The sequence below is a fragment of the Lycium barbarum genome, chromosome 7 (genome assembly GCF_019175385.1).
Source record: "Lycium barbarum isolate Lr01 chromosome 7, ASM1917538v2, whole genome shotgun sequence".
NCBI lineage: Eukaryota > Viridiplantae > Streptophyta > Magnoliopsida > Solanales > Solanaceae > Lycium > Lycium barbarum.
Window position 1 is genome coordinate 81322549 of NC_083343.1, and position 18747 is coordinate 81341295.

The 18747-nt window shown below is 35.7% G+C and overlaps 2 protein-coding genes across 4 annotated transcripts; both read left to right on the forward strand.

Moving 5' to 3' along the window:
- Positions 1–12013: 12013 nt before the first annotated feature.
- Positions 12014–17206, forward strand: LOC132603491 (uncharacterized). Of its 3 annotated transcripts, none has more exons than XM_060316588.1 (5): positions 12014–12167; positions 14370–14851; positions 15106–15845; positions 15920–16063; positions 16231–17206. In XM_060316588.1, exons 3-5 carry the CDS (start codon positions 15405–15407, stop codon positions 16393–16395), a joined length of 750 nt encoding a protein of 249 aa, XP_060172571.1. In that variant the 5' UTR covers positions 12014–12167; positions 14370–14851; positions 15106–15404; the 3' UTR covers positions 16396–17206. The 3 variants fall into 3 exon arrangements, 2 of the variants coding, with proteins under 2 accessions (XP_060172571.1, XP_060172569.1); XR_009568347.1 differs by lacking the exon at positions 12014–12167 and adding an exon at positions 12176–13068 and having other exon boundaries at positions 15106–15832; positions 16231–17205; XM_060316586.1 differs by lacking the exon at positions 12014–12167 and adding an exon at positions 12176–13068.
- Positions 13121–14343, forward strand: LOC132603492 (uncharacterized). The gene has a single exon (XM_060316589.1). The coding sequence runs from the start codon at positions 13347–13349 to the stop codon at positions 13779–13781; it is 435 nt and encodes a 144-aa protein (XP_060172572.1). The 5' UTR covers positions 13121–13346; the 3' UTR covers positions 13782–14343.
- Positions 17207–18747: the final 1541 nt, after the last annotated feature.

Sequence of the window (18747 nt, forward strand, 5' to 3'; positions counted from 1 at the left end):
CTAGAACTTAAGGCCATATTAGCTTTGGAGTGAGTATTGGTGTTGAACCGAACGAACAAGAACGTAAAAAAGGGGAAGAACAAACAAGAAGCAAATGAAGATCAAGAGGCAATTTCTGGGATATTTTGAAGAACTGACCCAAGAACTGGAGCTTGTTCTTGAGATTTGAGGGTCGAATCAAGGATTTGAATATTGGAAAAGTGAGAGTTTTGATCTGAGTTTTGAGATCAAAGTTTAGGAGATGAAAATGAAGGAAATAAAGATGAGCCAAGTATATATATAGTGGGAGCGAAAACGCTTCCCATTTGTCGCCTTTCACCCGACCAGTCACGAATCGACACGTGCCACGAAGCGGCCAATCGGAAACCGACGCGTCCTTCGTGTTAGGGAAGTGAGTGATGAGACGTTTGGGTTTCCCGCGCATTCCCGATGAGTTGCATTTGAGTCTATCTTCTTCAAAATAAAATTAAGTACGGAAATACTAAAATTGAGCTACAAATCAATTCGGAAAGGAAACAGTTCAATTAATCATCCGAACAGGAAAATCGACATCGGTCGGAACGACCGTACAAAGAAAAATCAACATCGGTCTAAGCAACTGTACAAAACTAGAGCTAACATCGGTTGAAATGACCGAAGAAAGCAAAATCCTAAAATTCTGAGCTCTAGGTCTCGTTGATTTTTGGGCTCGTCATTGTTTCCTGATAAAGCTGCTTTAAGCCGATCATTCTCTGCTCGAAGTCAGGCGATTTTCTCGAGAAAGCTCTCTGATGTTCAGGCTGGAGGAGCATCGGGCGGGGTCACAACAGCCACTTCCTCGGGATCATGATCGATCTCCACGATCGGGGCCGGACATTCCCCGGAGGATCCCCTTCGGGAAATCCGATGATATTTAGCCTTGGCCCAATTCCCGAACCTCCAGCTTATGCCTTCGGTGTAGCTCTTCTCTTCGGAACCTTGGCCGAACCAGTAGCACTTCCTTCACCTGCATCCTCAGGTTTTTCTTTGGCGGCCCTCGCCTTCGAAGCTTTCTTCACCGGAAGCCCTAGTACATAGAAGAAACGAGTCAGGTCTTAAAAAAAAAGGGATAGTAGCAAAGAGTGGCATTTACCATGATTTTTGCCCTTCCATCCAATTGGGCCTAAGTCTTTCCAAGAACGGCCTACATGTTCGGCAGCACCCAACACGGCGGTTAACCATTCAAATATCCCGGGTAAGAGTTCGGGTTCAACAGCAATTGGTTCAGGATTCCACTCCTCTGGTAAAGGATCCGGGCCGGCATGTTGCAGTTGGGTCGTTCTCATGACGACGAATTGATGTAACTATCCCCGATCAAAGTCATTCTCGGGGTCCATCAAGCCCCGAAGGCCCCGCGGGATCAGATGTATAATTCCCCCACGGATGACCCGGGGCATGTAAATATGGATTAAATGGGACTCTGGCCATATCAGCTAGGAACTGAATGCAATAAATGAGTCACCATATCTGAGGAGCAATTTGTCCTACGCATATCCGATAACGTCGGCACATGTCTTCGATCACTCGAGGAACCGGAAATGTGAACCCAATGGAAAATGGGTAAGTATATACGAGAGAATGACCTAGGATGTGGTGGTTAATCCGTACCCCCTGCCCGGTAGGAAAAATCTCAACACTGCTGCCTAAATCACACTCTCTCCGAACCCTAGGAATTATGTCATCAATGACAAAGAATTCAAAGTGTAACACCTCGTATCTTAGAACTCATGTTAGACTCGTAATGTTAGAGTTTTAGAGAAAAATTTAAAAGTTTGTACGTATTACGAAAGTGGTTGACCCTACTTCGGGCACCCGTAACCCCTTGATTAGTTGATAATTTGAGAAAACTTAAAACATTAAAGATTTATCCCTTTGGAATAGATTTCCAACGGTATCTTATGGAGCTCAAACGGAGCCCTGTGCTAAGAGTTATTCCTGTTTTACTATCACTGGTTGGAGCAGAATTTTCAGATTTTGGGTTACGTTTTTAGCCTTTTCCTACTCGAATTGGGACTCCTTATTTTATTATTGTATGAAGTAAAAATGTCCCTAACACTATTCTAAACCCTAAGAGACTATTCTTCTTCTCTCTACCTCCATCCCTAAAGAACCTAGACACTTCAATCTTGCAAGAAACTCATTCTTGCAATCAAGAAAAATCAAGAAAACCTTCAAGAATTTGGTTTCTCAATCTAGTTTCCTAAGGTTTCCTCCAAGGTAAATATTTTAATCAAGAACCTTTGTATTCTACAAGATTTATCATTTATAAAGACTAGAATAAATCCATCCATCCCGTTACCCTATAAAAATCAAGAGTTGTAAAAAGTTGGAGAAAACTCTAGTATTTTTCTGTTGAGTTTCATTCTGACCAGCCATATTAATTTGGTGTTTTCCGATAATCTAACCGTTAGATCAAGCCTAAATTTTATCTGAGTGTTCATAACACGTAGGTCTAAAATATGAACGGTGACGATTGTATTTGGAGGTCCGGAGAATTACCCTTGGAGCCACGAACAGTAGCTACGAAAATCAGTGAAAATCCTCTCAAGGTTTCCAAATTCAAAGCTTTTGGAATTCTTCTTCAAAGATTCAGACTTTTCTTCAAGTTTTGGAGCGATTAAGGTATGTAGAGTTACTATATACGTGTGGGAATATCATTGTTCTTCCCCACGCCTCATAATCCATAAATTATGATTCTTTACGAAAACTAGGGCTTTCTATACCATGCTCATGACAACCCTAGCTCCATGTCCATGATTATATTATGTATGAATTGTTATTATTCTATCATTGTGTTATTAATAACTCCATATGATTATTGAGAATCAGTCCGTAATCCATGAAAACCCATATCTTATATTCCATGGGTTCTTGCATGCATGTTTTTAACTAAGAATGATTATTTCATGAATATCCTACATGTCTACAAGTTTTCATGCAATTATATTATATAATTATTTTCATGCTATGATACAAGATACATAAATGCTAAATACAAGTTATTCAATGAAACCATGTTTACAAGTTATTTCATGAAACCATGTTTACAAGTTATTTCGTGAAATCATGATTACAAGTCAAATAGAAGTTAATTCACAAATATCATGGGCTTCTTAGCCAATTATATCATGTTCATGTTTTTGGGAGTTGCACGAATTACCGAGAAGGCTCAGATAGCCTGAAACTACGTAGCCACCGTAGGACAAGGATCGCTCCGCCCAGTTAGGACGATACCTTAATTTTACACTGAATGGATCTATCAGGCACGTTACCACCTTATACCCTGGAAAGGTATGGGGGCTCTGCTGGTCCGGCGAGGTACCAGACTCCACGTATCCACGTGGTGATATCATGTTGTCGGTTTATGAAATGCTCTCCCTACTTATCATGTTTTACTTATGTTGTATATATATGTACTCATGCTCATGCTCATGTTCATGTCCAGGTTTTCAGTTCCACTTCTTATCATGTTATTCCATGTCCCATGTTATTTCTTTCAGTTGCTTTACATACCAGTACATTCAATGTGCTAACGTCCCCTTTCTATTACCCGGGGGCCTGCATTTCACGATGCAGGTATTGATTGACAGGACAGCAGATTTGCTCATTAGGACATTTCTCGTATCAGCTTTTGGTGAGCCCCATCTCATTCGGGGTTGTGTCTTTACTCCTATTTATGTCAGTTATGCATTTAAGGTATGCCGAGGGCCTTGTCCCGGTGAACAGTTTAGCAGACAGATTTGTGTCAGAGGTTTCATAGACTAGTCAGTTGTCATGTTCAGTTGAGTTGGCCTTAATGGCTACATTACCATAATTCCGCATTCATGATATAATAATAATAATATTTTCAAACTTATGATTATTGAACTCCATGTTTTCATAATTCATGCATGTTTACTTTATATTCCGCATCAGTTCATGTCCCATGTAGACTCAGCAAGTCATGTGGTTCGCTCGGTCACATGTAGCAAGGCACCGAGTGCCAGGTTACGCCCAGCCCATAGTTCGGGGAGTGACACGAAGTTCCTCACATGGTCGTAATGATGACCAAGCTTGTAATCATCCTCAAAATTGAACCTAGTCGGAACAATTTCAGCTGCTTGAAACTCGAGGTCTGTCATGACAGGAGGTTCGGGGGATGGTAAAGGTTCAGTGGGAGATGGTGTAGGAGAATTCGGGGATAGGGCAGCATTGGTTGACAATAGTGGATGAGAAGACATCTTAAGCGAAGCAAGACCGAGATTTACAAAATATGTGAAGAAGTGATGTTGTGCATAGCTTTATATAATAAGGAGGTTGAAGTTGGAAAGACTTCAAATAACGGTAGAATACAGAAGGCCAAAGGATTCTGGTTGTCACGACCCGACTCGGGGCTGCGACGAGCACCGGTGCTAGCCCACCCGGGCACCCTCTTAGCTTAGTCTTATGCTTACATCTAGGTGAGCCACATAATTATACATGCATTTCCATTCATTCGTCAACTAGTCCCATTTGAGCAGCAGCACATTTATATCATCATAGGCATCTATGCCACATCAATGTACATGGGCCAACGTGGCCGACAAAATGATATACAAAACATAGGCAGACAAGGCCAAACACATCTACCCACACACACACATGTCTACGAGCCTCTAAGAGTATAACGTATCACATTAGCGGGACAGGACCCCGCTATGCCCATAATTATATACACAAAAGAATGAGTACCCAAAAGATATGGCTCCGAAGGAAATGGAGCTCTCTATGTAATCTACGAATAGGCAGCTATGGATCAAGTCTGTCTCCCTGTGCACCTGCGGGCATGACGCAGCGTCCACAAACAAAAGGACGTCAGTACGAAGAATGTACTGAGTATGTAAAGCATGAGCAACATCAATAAATAAGCATCATGAACAACATATGAAATAACATAGGAGGGGGAGACAATAATATCATCGTCATAGCACTTACCTGCCTTTCGTAGGACTTTCCATTTTTCATACGTATTTGTACACCTACGTCATCATCCGTATTCCATACTAGTACTCGTACCAAAATTGTGCTCATATTCGTATACATATCCTTATTCGTATTCTTATACATAGTCTTATAACATTCATATTCATATTATATACATAGTCATTTCATATACATAGCATTTGCATAGCATACCGGACCTCATATGATCGGTGTTTCATACATACTTGGCCAACCAAGGCTCAAGGTTACTCATACCTGGCCCTACCAAGGCTTCAGGATTATCCGTACCATCTGCAGAGGTGTGCGCGCGTTTCGTAATCGTATACATACTTTATACATATTCATATACATATATCCTACCCGGCGTTATAAGCTAGGGTGTCATTATAGCACTTCATAGGCACATGTAAGTATAATAGCCCGTAGGCACCTTTAGTATCATTATTATTATCATCGTCATCACTATCATCATCATTTTCGCTACATCTATATCTTATGCTTACTCGTCATATGGGGTGCGTAGTACAATCGTAGCACATGTCGAGGATCGTGAGCTTATGAGCTCGAAGTGTCAATCATTTGAATACAACATACTCATATAGAGGATTTAAGAGTTTGGCCAAGGAACCATGCCTTATGAAAGAAGGGTTAGCCTTACATACCTTTTCGTCGGACTATTCTACACTTGCACGCTTGCTTCCAATGCTAGCGTCTATACCTTCATTAATATCGTAACAATGGCCATTAGTCATTCACATTATCCACATTATCTAGATTCCTTAATTTGCCTCTAATTCACCCATATTCATGGTCATAACATCCAACTTCGTCCATTCGTCTAAAGTGTCTAGTTCATGATCTTAGTACCATTTATAATGCATTCATATCACCACACAACAACATTCATGATTCAATTCAAACTATTCCTCAAAATGTCACTATTCATCATTCATGACCTACTTGACCATATTTTCTACAATCCATGTATTTCAACTCTTCAATACCTTAAACATCATGTAAAAATCATGAATCTTACCTTATAAGTTGTAGGAACAAGCTTTGGTTAATAATACTCCACTTTGAGCAAAACCCTAGTTTTTCTCCATTTGGATTTCTTGACCTAGATGATCTTTGATGATGTTCTTACTCTTGATTCACCTTGTTTTATGTTGTTGATCCTCAAATATCCTTGAAAACTTGTATAATAAATGTAGAGAGAGGTTTTAGAGAGAAGTGGTGTAATGTTGTAATGAAATAAAACAAGTGTTGGTCCCTTTATTTAATGACTTGCAAAATATGTGCTGAGGTGAACAGTGGTCGTCCATCATGGTTTACGGCCCGTATTGCAGTTTACGGACCGTCCCTCGCGATCGTCTTTAACCATTTCCAGAACCAGAAGCTTTGGCTGCTTGCATGGTGATTTACGACCATGGTTTACGGGCCGTAAATCACTTTACGGTCCGTCCTCCAGGTCGTATTTTACCATTTCTCGGCTGGTAGAAAGTTGAAGCCTTGCATGGCAGTTTACGACCTGCTAGTTTACGGACCGTATACCAGTTTACGGTCCATCCTAGCACTTTATGACCACTGGGCAGTTGCAATTCTGCAACTTCCCATATTTCTTAGACTTCTCATTTTAATCACCCACGTCCATGCACATGCATTGCTCACCTTATATCTCATCTTAATTTAGCCAACTTTCTCATCTCACATCGGATACCTTCGAAATCTCGCCTAAGGTCATCAAACGTCGTTTCTTGCTCATGGACATCATGCACTCATACTTATCACTAGTTCGTTCACTTACGTACCAACGGAAAATTTTTCCGAGGTGTAACACTGGTAAAATGCACGTTACCAAAGCGTGTAACGACGCAACATTTATGTTATTCGGACTCAGGGTAGTCGGTTATGCGATCGTAGTGAAGCATAGTTTTGGGAAGAACGAGGTCTTTTCAATCCATTTCCCGTTTCCATTTCATTACTTCGAAAAATAGAGGGACTATCTGTGTACGGTGAGAACTTGGGAGTTTTCTCCGATTCAGCGAAGAAGCGTGTGGAATCGATAATGGTCCGAGAAATAGGTCCGGCAAGTGGACCTTCGAGATGTGTCCGAGTTTGTAGGTTTGAGAAGATAAGTCCAAATCAGCGGAAGGTTATCTTCCACTGATTCATCGCCGATGATCACGCCATCAACGAACGTGTCTGATATTATCGGAACCATTTCACCCATGTGGGGGTTCGTGACTCCTAGTTATAGTAGGACACTAGCACTATATAAACACATGTACCAGCCCCATTAGAGGGCATCAGAATCATCTTGATATCAGTTGTATTTCATTTGTTATTCTCTAAACAACAAAAAGGCTCATCTTCGTTTAAGCTAGCTTATAATCTCGTTCGTCGTAAATTGCTCTTCGTTTAAGCAGTCCGAGGAAGGAATTTACTCCCAGTCGGACCCATTAGACACCGTCTGAACGAGGAGCTTCCCCCCTTCGGACCCGCCATTCCACACAGGCTATCATTTACCGTTGATTCTATCTTGTTTGCTCGTTAATTTTACTTTCGTTAATAAGCTTGGTCACAGATCCTTTAAACCGCGTACAAATTCAATTGTTGCTTTCTTTCGAGGGTAAACACAAATAACAACTCTCTTTCGCAACAAGTCATGAAGACCCCTTATCAAAATTAATTAATTCTCAATTTTCAAAACCTCAATTCATGACCAGAGAGTCCACAGGACTCTCATTTTCTTTACTTTCCTCTTATGTAAAGAGTAGTACTCTCTCCAAATGTGCAGTAAACACACGAATGTCTTGCAAGAGTACTCTATGTCAATTACCCACTTTAATGGTTAGATTGATTATGAAAAAACGTGATACCCAAAAAAAACAAAAGATACATGTCTGACACCCTTTTCTCAAACGACTCAATCAGTTGGTGATTAAACCATTGTCATCAACGTAATTTGTTGGTGTCATAAAATTAAGACGATGTGGCTGGCCACACCAACGTCATGTACAATAATTAATACAATAATGAAGAAACTTATTCCATGGCCGAATACTTTTGTTTGATGTCGTCTATCGAAATTAAATTTTGATTTTTATCTACCTGTTTTCTTAATCATAGAATAAACTGATGAAGTTTTTATATCTTTAAATCGAATAATCTCTAACACAAACAGATTTAATTAAACGGTGAAGTTTTTATCTTCTTCAAACCGAATAAACAACCAGCGAAGATTTTATATCTTCAAGCCCAATTAAAAGTTACTAAATCGGTAAAGTTTTTATATTCTTTAAACCAAATCGTAACTTGGAGTAGAAAATCATGCAGATTTTAATCTTCAAACAGGGGAGTAGAAAACCACAAAGGTTTTAGTCTCAAAAAAGAGTTCCTTTTTATCTTATGAAAATAGTACTTTTTTTATCTCTGAAAAGTTTTTTTTTCTTCTTCTGAAAAGGGTACTTTTTCCTTTCCTGAAAAGAGTAACTTTCTTCTCCAATCTTATCAAGGTTTAGTCTCCAAAATCGGGATAGAAATAACTGAAAAAGTACTTTTATTTCTGAAAGAATACTTTTATAACTCAGAAAAGAGTATTTTTATTTCTAAAAAAAAATTATTTTCTTCTTTGTCAAAAGAGTAAGATTCTAGTAGATTAACAGAATACAGAATATATAAAACTAATAATTTCCTTTAGATTGTTATAAATCTGTATTCGGAAAAATACTTAAACCAGAAACGGAAAAATAAACAAAGCGGAATCTGGTACTTAGAAGAACAATATCTTAAAATGTATAAGGAATTAAATCGAGTCCACTGAATGCACAGTGTATCCTTAAGGAAATTATTCCCCTCGATGTACCCAAGGTGTTGGGTTATATCCTCTCAGGATAAAACGATTTACTCACGTTGAAGCAGTACAACAAACTCCTATGACAACGAACTCACTCGATGACTATCAATCAGACGAATATTTTATGAAGTACAAGAAGAAGAAGAGAAGATCAGAAAATTCATTCAACAAGAAAATCTGATGAAAATGAAGTATTTATAGCCAACAAAGTAAAGGAATGAAAAGGTGTGAAGCTTTTTCCATGAAAAGGTGCAAAGGACCATTTCCCATTCACACATATTCATAAAATCCTAACACACTCCTACCCAACTGTGCGCAAAGAGAGAGCAAATTAACTTTTTAACTACTATAATATTTCTTCTTTATGACACAAATAGCACAAACGTACATCCTTGAAATTGTGTCTATTTTTCATGTTATAAGGCTGCGTCATTTTCATATGTGTGGATTAGAGTAAATTGGATTTGATAAGACTGACTCAATAAATTTAACAATAGCAAATTGGATTCATTTTAATTTTCAATTCGTTTCTTTTTTCATTTGAAAATAGTTAGATATACCATAACGATTTGAGCATAACATAGGGTTGTTCAAACCATAGGGATTTCAAAATAGTTAGATAAACTATAAGGATTTGAGGATAGTTATTGAATATTGAAGTAATTAAGTATTTCAAATCTCATTAATCTAAATATAGAAAAATAACTATTCAATACACATTTATTTCACCATATTTGTTTGCTAATAAGGGAATGCGAATTTAAATACTTTTTCTTTCTTTAGTATGACTTCTTACCATGTGAAGCAATAAAGGATACTACTAATTTAATAGATAGTCTTTGTTTATGATATTACCATGTGAGCGATTTAATTGATACTTAGTACATTAAACAATTAGTAGCACAAATAGCAATATAATGGTCCTATCATTAAATAAGATTCAAAATTTCAAATCTTGTTCCGATATAAGGAAAAAATAATGAAGAAGACGTTTAGAAGCGCCCTTTATTGCATTTGTTTCGGTCATATGTATATCAGCGAAGGGAAAACCAATAAAACAAAGAAGTTGCTTCCTTTTTGGGACAATAATGTGAAAGGAAAAGAATTTTATAAATTTTCCTCTTACTCCTATGGAAACAAAAGAAAGAAAATGATGGTCCTTTAATGCCTCTTCTATTTTTTACACATTTTTAGTTAGTAGTTAAGTAAAAAAACGTGGAATCTGAACGTTTGTTAGTACCCGAATTTAATTCGTGTTCACATATTCATCTAGCACTTGTTTGCCCTACCAAGGAGGAACATAAAATAAACCGGAGAACACTAATCCGGACATGGTCCCATAGGCCACAAGTAATACTTATCCTAGTGTAGTAGTTAGGTATGCGTGATAAGGTGGATATCCGGGAATAATAAATTTGAGATTAATTTTATACATTTATCTTGGGAAAAATTTATTCTCCCTTCATTTTAAATTAAATGATTTTTTGAGACTTTTTCGTTGGTCCAAAATAAGTGAATTTTTTAAAGTTCAAGAAGTTATTAATTAAATTTTAAAGTTACCCTTCTTTTTAATAGTTTTTTTCAAATCCCAAACACTCATTATTCAACTTTTAATAAAAGTTTAGGGGAAGACATACGATAATTTAGTCAAATGACACTTCATTAATGTCATTAATTAGATTTCTTAACTGTGTACAATAGACCCTTATGGTCCGATCCTTTCTCGGATCCCGTGCATATATAGCAGGAGCTTAGTGCACCAGACTGTTCTTTTCTTTTTAAAAGACAGTTTCAGGACTCGCCCCTGAGCTCACATGCGGGGCTTAGTTCCTGTGAGGCTCATGTCCTAAGCCCCCGACTATATGCCCTAAACATGCCTAACGCCGAACGCTTGGGGCTCGCCTAACAGTTCTTACACAATTTATATGTTAAATTCCTTAATTAAATCGTTGACCCTCATAATTCTTTAACAAATGAATGATACTTAATAGTTATTCATCTATAGAAATAAGAAGATTGGGTCTAACTCAACTAACAAGTCGTAGTATTGCATATTTACTATTTGAGAATATCGTGAGGATGAATATCACTTAATATTTCTTTTAAAAAAACATAGCCGAATTGTACATTTTCACTTGTCATTGGTCTTTGTCATATTTTATTATTTCTCTATTTGAAAGTAATTTTGTTTTTATTCATGAAGGAGTTACGTTTTAATAATAATACTGATAAAGTTTATTGATTATTTGTTTATAGGGAGATAAAATGAATAGTATGATTGTAATATTGTTTTAAGATATTGTGATTTTATCATTGTTTGAAAGTTAAGATGTTGGAGTTGATTTGCATTTCATAATAACTTTTATTTCATTGTATTTTTTATACTTATAAAATTATGTTATATATAATTACAAGTTGTATGTGGCGTATAATGGAATGCTTTGATTAGTTTTTTGTGAGGATGACACACATCTATCTATCTATCTATTATATATATATATATATATATATATATATATATATATATATATATATATATATATATATCTCCCTCTCTTTCTATATATATTTATTTATTTATTTATAGTTTTCTTTTATTTTTAATGTAATTTTACCTATTTAAAAAAATATTTATTGTAATTATAGTATTTTATGAAATACTAAAAATTAAATACCCCCATGGGGCTTACCTCGATTACGCCTCATCGAGGTATATGTAAAACGCCCTGTCTTACCCCCCCCCCCCCCCCCCCCCCCCCGGGCTTTTAACTCAAAAAATTCAATTACTTTGGAATGGAGGGAATACCATCTACCAAACAGAGTACAAAATGAAGACCAAAAATCATTTTGGGATATCCCACCTTATCACATCAAGTTTGAAATTATTTTATTCACTTCTTAAAGAATAAAATAGTTTCCGGACTATAATCCCAAGATTTTAACCCGGAATAATTTAGTTTGTGTACTAAACAAGCCCTAGTTGACGTTGGAATCTGGATTTGTTCATGGATTATATAAAAATGCAAAAACAAAAAAGGGGAGGATGAAGAGGTGGCAATTTGGACATTTGATCCCAAGGGTAGTTTGGGCATAAATATACAACTATTCCCCCGCTTTAAAATCCTTACAAATGGCTCTGCTTCTTAACAAAAATCCAACATGCAGTTACAACTTTTCCTAGTATAGAGTAAGTAATTCAAATGAAGTGAAAAACGTGACATTTCAGGAGTAGTGGTATTTATTCTTGTTCTTTGGGCAGTGACTTTCATCAATGACAAACTTTTGGACCCAAGGCAATGCTTTATTCCGCAAGAACCTCATTTACCATGTCAGTTCAATTCCCCTTTTTGTTTTTGTTTTTCTATGTATATGATTTCATTCTTCTCTTTGATTTTTTTTCCTGCTGTAACATGATTGTGGTGTATTAATCAATGAGTTATACAGTCTCTCGTATATGATATAAAAAGACATATATACAAGTTGATGGATCACTAATGCTTCTTTGTTTTTTCTTCCCATCCGCCTAAGCCTTGGTGGCCGGTAGAGTTATCCGGTGCCTGTACTCATAGAATACTCCCTCCGCCTCATATTATTTGTGGTTATTCTCTTTTACACGCTCCTTAAAAATATTAATTAGGAGGAGTTTTTAACTATTTTATAATTAATTTTTTCTTAAACTTCCAAAACGACGAATAATTTGGGAAAACTATTTTTAGGAATCACCACATATAATTTGGAACGGAGGGAGTAGGAGATAGCAAAAACACAAGAAAATAGTTTGAGACACCTTTTTATAAAAGAGTTTCGTAAGCAATGTTTTAGGTTGGATGCTAGAATTTCGTTACATGGTATTCATTTTAATTTTGTATTAATATGAACCCAATTCGGGTGATAGAGAAGGATGTTGAGTTATGTGGCAAAATGAGCTAAAAGAGACATTTGAGAATGGAACGAAGGATAAGGGATTTCATTTTATTTTCTTATTTCACAAGTTTGATTAAGTTTAAGTGGGGCTGAATTAAAATATTTAACAACTTAGGGTAAAAAAATTAAAACATTGTAATAAATCCAACTAAACCCAAACAAAAATTACCCGTTTCCCCATTTCTCCTCTCTTCTCTTCTCTGCTCTTCTCTCTATTCTCTCAGCTTTTTCCTTTTTAACCCACTTTTTTCTTACTGGTTGCTCCTTCAAGAACGCTCTTTCTCTGCAAATTCAAGTTTTTTGAGGTACGCATTTGTTTTTATTCTAATTTCTGTTGTTTTTATGCCCATTTAGAACATGGGGTTTTTGCTTTCCTATGTTTTCTTGGTCGATCAATCCAGTAAACTTTATCTTACCATTCACTGTTATAAATTAGTCTGAAATCAATTTGGGTCTCTATAAGATTTGTTCTTTTTGTAAATTCTGCAAAAGGGGTTTTAGTCTAAAATCAATTTGAGTCTCAAAAAGATTTGTCTTTATGTAAATTCTGAAAAAGGGGTTCTGGGTTTTGTGATTTTAGTAAATGGGGTCATCTGCTTTCTTTATAATCTGTGTTCTACATTCACTAATAGCTACTATTAGTGGTGTTTTAATATTGTTCTATTTGAATGAAGTTTCTGTACTTGGACATGGTATTGAAATAGCAAAAAAGTTGTTAGGGTCAACCCCACATGACCAATTGGTGATTAAAACATATGATTTATTTGTTGGATTGATGTTGTGTGTAATTGGGTTACTGTTATTTGTGGTGTCTTTTGTTAAGGAGAGGGAATTTCAGAGTTTTTTCGCGAAAGGTTGTGTTTGTCTTCATGTAGCAATGAGATTATGGAGAGTGTATTTTGAGAGGAAGCTTGAGGATTTGGCTTATGATTGGCCAAGACAAGTTGTTGGTGATTTTGTTCTAGCAATTTCTTGGGTGTTTTTTCTTGTTAATTCATGGAGGGAAAAGTATGATTAGAAAGATTTTTTTTTCTGAACTTTTGTTAGCTTAAGATGTTTCAGAGTCCCAAATAATGACGCTTGATGGAAAAAACAGATTAAAACACTTCTAGCACTTTAAGATGCTTGATCAAATTCTTTTCTTTTTCAAATTGGTGTTATATTTAGCTCTCTGCTTGCAAGAAATATTTCATTTTGTGGCTGCTATTGTTTTAGAATTTCTCCTATGTTTAATATAATATGATTCCATGTTGAACAAGAAATTGAATGTCGTAACCTTGTGGAAGTTTGATCTCGGTAAATCCACCTTCTCAGCGAGCCTACGTACTCAGTGAGCCCAACTAGGATAAGAAAACTTGGTAAATACTTGCTCCATATGTATCTGATGAACATGGATGTAGAAGCATATTGTAGATATGTTGAACATTTTCAATAGTATGTTAGTTCACTAGCATCTATGGTTGTTTATATGTGAAATCTGAATCTACACAGGCTCTATGTGTAAACAATCACATATTGTTTAAACAACTTGTGTTTATTATATAACTTCGAGAAGTTTATTCATTTGTTCTATTGTTGACAATTTTACGATGCTTTATGTATGTAGATAAAATGGAAAAGAAAAATTAAAGAGTTTATAAAAGAAGGCCTAGAAAAAAGGATTGGCCAACGGAAGAGGAGTTTGCTTCTGCTGGAGAAACAGATAGGTTTCCACAAGCTCAGGTAAAAGAAGAATTGACCTCATCAGCTCATGGTTCAGTTAGAGAAGATAAAAGTGCAGAAGATGAGCAATACATAGATCAGAAAGAAGAAAATGAAAGTAGAAAAGAAAGTGCAGAAGATGAGGAATCAACGCATCAGGAAGATGAAAATGAAAGTGGAAAAGAAAGTGCAAAAGATGAGGAATCAACGCATCAGGAAGAACAAAATGAAAGTGGAGAAGAAAATGTAGAAGATGAGAAATCAACGGATTAACAAGAATAAAATGAAAGTGGAGAAGAAAGGGAAGAAGAAACAAATCATGATGTACTTTTCAAACAAAGAAAAAAAGTATTACATGATGAGAATGCTGCCCCTTCAAGATCAAATGTGAGTGTTTTTTTAAATTATCATTACTGAAAACAAAGAGTGGGTGTTTTAGCATCCAATTACTATTTTTTTAGGAAACTACCACCAGTTCAAACAACTGATGAATGCTTAAACACCTATTAATTGTTTATTGTAAATAAACAGTTGTTATTTAAGCATCGACTAGTTGTTTAAACTACCACCAGTTCAAACAACGTATGTTTGTGGCTTTTTTATACTTTCTTTTAATTAATCAACTTTATAATCATGTACAGTTTGCTGATGATTCTGATACTGAGGTTCCCGAATGCATCAAGTCCATTGATCTTACAAAATATAACTTCAAGACACATTATTCCATACACGCTGACTTTCCGGGAAAGATTTTTATAAAGTCACCTCTAGGAGGAAAAGCATTTGGTGAATTCAGAGGAGTTCTGGTAGAACAATGTATTTTAGATAGGTTCAAAAAAAGTTGTTTTGGGCATTTTCTTGATATTCCAATGCAGCGAGTGAATTTCGAGTCGCTGATAGTTCATGGTCTTTTACTCTGACGTATCATTTGTGAGAAAAAATGGAGTTGTGGTTTGAATATGAAAATCTGCCTATTTGTTTTGGATTAAGGGAATTTGCCTTGATGACCGGACTATGGTGTCACCCCTTTCCTTCTGGAGAGGCATTGGCTAGTCGGCTAAAGAAGGGTGAACCATTGTGGGCATTTGTTTCCAAGGAAGGAAAAACTGTTACTGCTAACTTCCTCCTTGAAAAGATCAAATCACCTGAAACACCAAAAAATTATAAGTTTTCACTTGCCTTGGTTTGGTTCTATCACTGCATTCTATGTGCAAGAGATATATCATCAGATGTTGATGCCGACACGACCAAGCTAGCTTGCAAGCCCTCTGTCTTCAACGAATATCCATGGGGTCTCAAAAACTATCTTTTGACTATTGAGTATCTTGCAAAACCAATAAAATCTGAATACAACCTCTACGGCTTCCGGTGGGCATTCCTGGTAACTAATTTTATTTTAATATTATTTTACTTTTAATATTTATATTGATTGTAATTGATTATTACGCAATTCAGGCTTGGGCTTTTGAAGCTATTCCAAAACTTCAACGAAATGCTAAGAATGTTCCCCCTAAGAGGACATTGCCACGTATACTAAGGTGGATGTTGTATGGAAGCCTAAAAAAATCTACAGATCCATTCAGTACCACTGATAAAAAAGTAAGTCTCTAAAACTCGTTAAACAACCTGAGACTTGCTTAAACAACATGAGACTTGATTAAACAACTTGAGGTTGTTTGAACTAAACAATATTTAGTTGTTTAATAAACATGATGTTTTTTATAAAGGAAGATCATACTATTGAATTTTTTGTTCTTTCTATGCAGGTAGTGCACCCTTTCCTGATTTCTACAAATGTAGAAAAAAGGGAAAAATACATGAAGGACCTTGAGCCATTTTCCAGTAAGAAAGCTGACGAAAAAATTGATATGTTAAAAGAAGAATTGGTTAAGGTGAAAACCATCACAACAGGTGAAGTAGGAGCTAGGTAGGTTGGTGGTGAGGATAGGATCCCAGTAAGGAGCGGGGCTGATAAAAGGAGCCCACTAAGGGGTGGGGGTGGGGGTGCGAAAATAAATACTACAAGAGGCACGGATGACGAAAGGAACCCGCGGAGCCCTTTAATGAATTATGGTGACAGATTTGCTGGTAGTCTAGTCAACTATGATTTTGGTAGTCAGTATAGTGAAAGAGGAGTTGGTAGAGGATCTTTTGGTGTTTGTCCTTCAAATGTGAAGTGCTCCTGTGAATGTCTCACCTGTGCGGAGAAACAAAGACAATTGGAACTGAAAATTTCTAAAATGGAGGAGGAGTTCAAAGAAATGGGGAAGTCTATCAAACAACTTATTGAAGAATTATCTACTTTGACTAAAAAACTCGAGCCTAGGAGGATGTTAAGGAATTCCAAATACATAAGAACTCTATTTACTGCTGGTGCACGTAAAACGAAGAAGAGGATAAGTGTGAAAAATCTACTGTCTAATATTTACAAGCCTCTTGACATTGATAAGAGAAAGGAAAGAATGGAACCATAAACTAGGGATGTTTTTGTTGGGATAATTTATGTTGAAAATTTTGTGGTGGATCTTTTTGTTGGACTATTTCTTGATGTGGAAGTATGATGACTATTTATGGATAACTTGTAGAATATGCTATGGACATACAAAAAAATTCTTGCTATATTGGCCGTCTTTTTTATGATGTTTATGTATGGTTGTTTACTAAAACGACATGATGTTGTTTAACAGTTTCAGTGGTTGCTTAAACATTCAGTGATTGCTTAAACATTCAGTCTTTTTATGATGTTTATATATGGTTGTTTCCTAAAACAACATGATGTTGTTTAATAGTTTCAGTGGTTGCTTAAACATTCTTTTTATGATGTTTATATATGGTTGTTTATTAAAACAACATGCTGTTGTTTAACAGTTTCAATGGTTGCTTAAACATTCAGTGGTTGTTTACGCTAAAAATTTATATCTCATAAAAAGTAGGTAAGCAACCAGTATAAAGTGGATATTGTTTGTTTATAGTATAAAGTTTTTCCCTTAAAAGTAGGTAAACAACTAGTGGTTGCATAAACAAACACTGGTTGTTTCAGAAAATATCTAATTATTTATACTGAAAAATTATTGCTCATAAAAAAATTGGTAAGCAACTAGTGATTGCTTAAACAAATAATTGTTGCGTACAATAAACAATAAGAAGTTGTTCAAGCAACTCTTGATTGCTTATACAATAACCTCATATCCCGTAAAAAGTAGGTAAACAACTAGGGGTTGCTTAAACAAATACTGATTGCTTACAATAAACAACTAGTGGCTACTTAAACAAACACTGATTGCTTATAATAAACAACATAACATTGTTTATACAACTATTGGTTGTTTACTTTAAAACCCATCAAACTGGAAGTTGGATGTTCAGTTGTTTCAAGTCAATAAATTGATGTTCAAATGTTCATATAATCAAACAACATTGATTCCATTATCACTTGATCAATAAGTTATAGTTATACTATTAGTAGAGTCAATCAGTTGATGATCAATTGTGATCAGATTACTAAGTTGGGTTTAATTACTCATTGAAAGACTCGTTTGATGTTGAATTGTTGTCAAGTCAATAAGTTGATGTTCAAATTTCATATAATCAAACAACATTGATTTCATTATCACTTGATCAATAAGTTATAGTTATACCATTAGTAGAGTCAATCAGTTGATGATCAATTCAAATTACTAAGTTGGTTTTAATCATTATCAAACGACTCGTTTTTACAAGAAACAAGGTTATTGTATTAGCTAATTTTCAATTGTGATCAATCAAGTAATGTCCAATTGAAACTCTTGTATAAGCAATAAGGAGTTGTTTAAACAATGTTATGTTGTTTATTATAAGCAATCAGTATTTGTTTAAGCAGCCCCTAGTTGTTTACCTACTTTTTACGAGATATGAATTTATTGTATAAGCAATCAAGAGATGCTTGAACAACGTTTTGTTGTTTATTATAAGCAATCAGTATTTGTTTAAGCAACCCCTAGTTGTTTACCTACTTTTTACGAGATATGAAGTAATTGTATAAGCAATCAAGAGTTGCTTGAACAACTTCTTGTTGTTTATTATAAGCAATCGGTATTTGTTTAAGCAACCCTTAGTTGTTTACCTACTTTGTACGAGCTATGAAGTTATTGTATAAGCAATCAAGAGTTGCTTGAACAACTTCTTGTTGTTTATTATAAGCAATCGGTATTTTTTTAAGCAACCCCTAGTTTTTTACCTACTTTTTACGAGCTATGAAGTTATTGTATAAGCAATCAAGAGTTGCTTGAACAACTTCTTGTTGT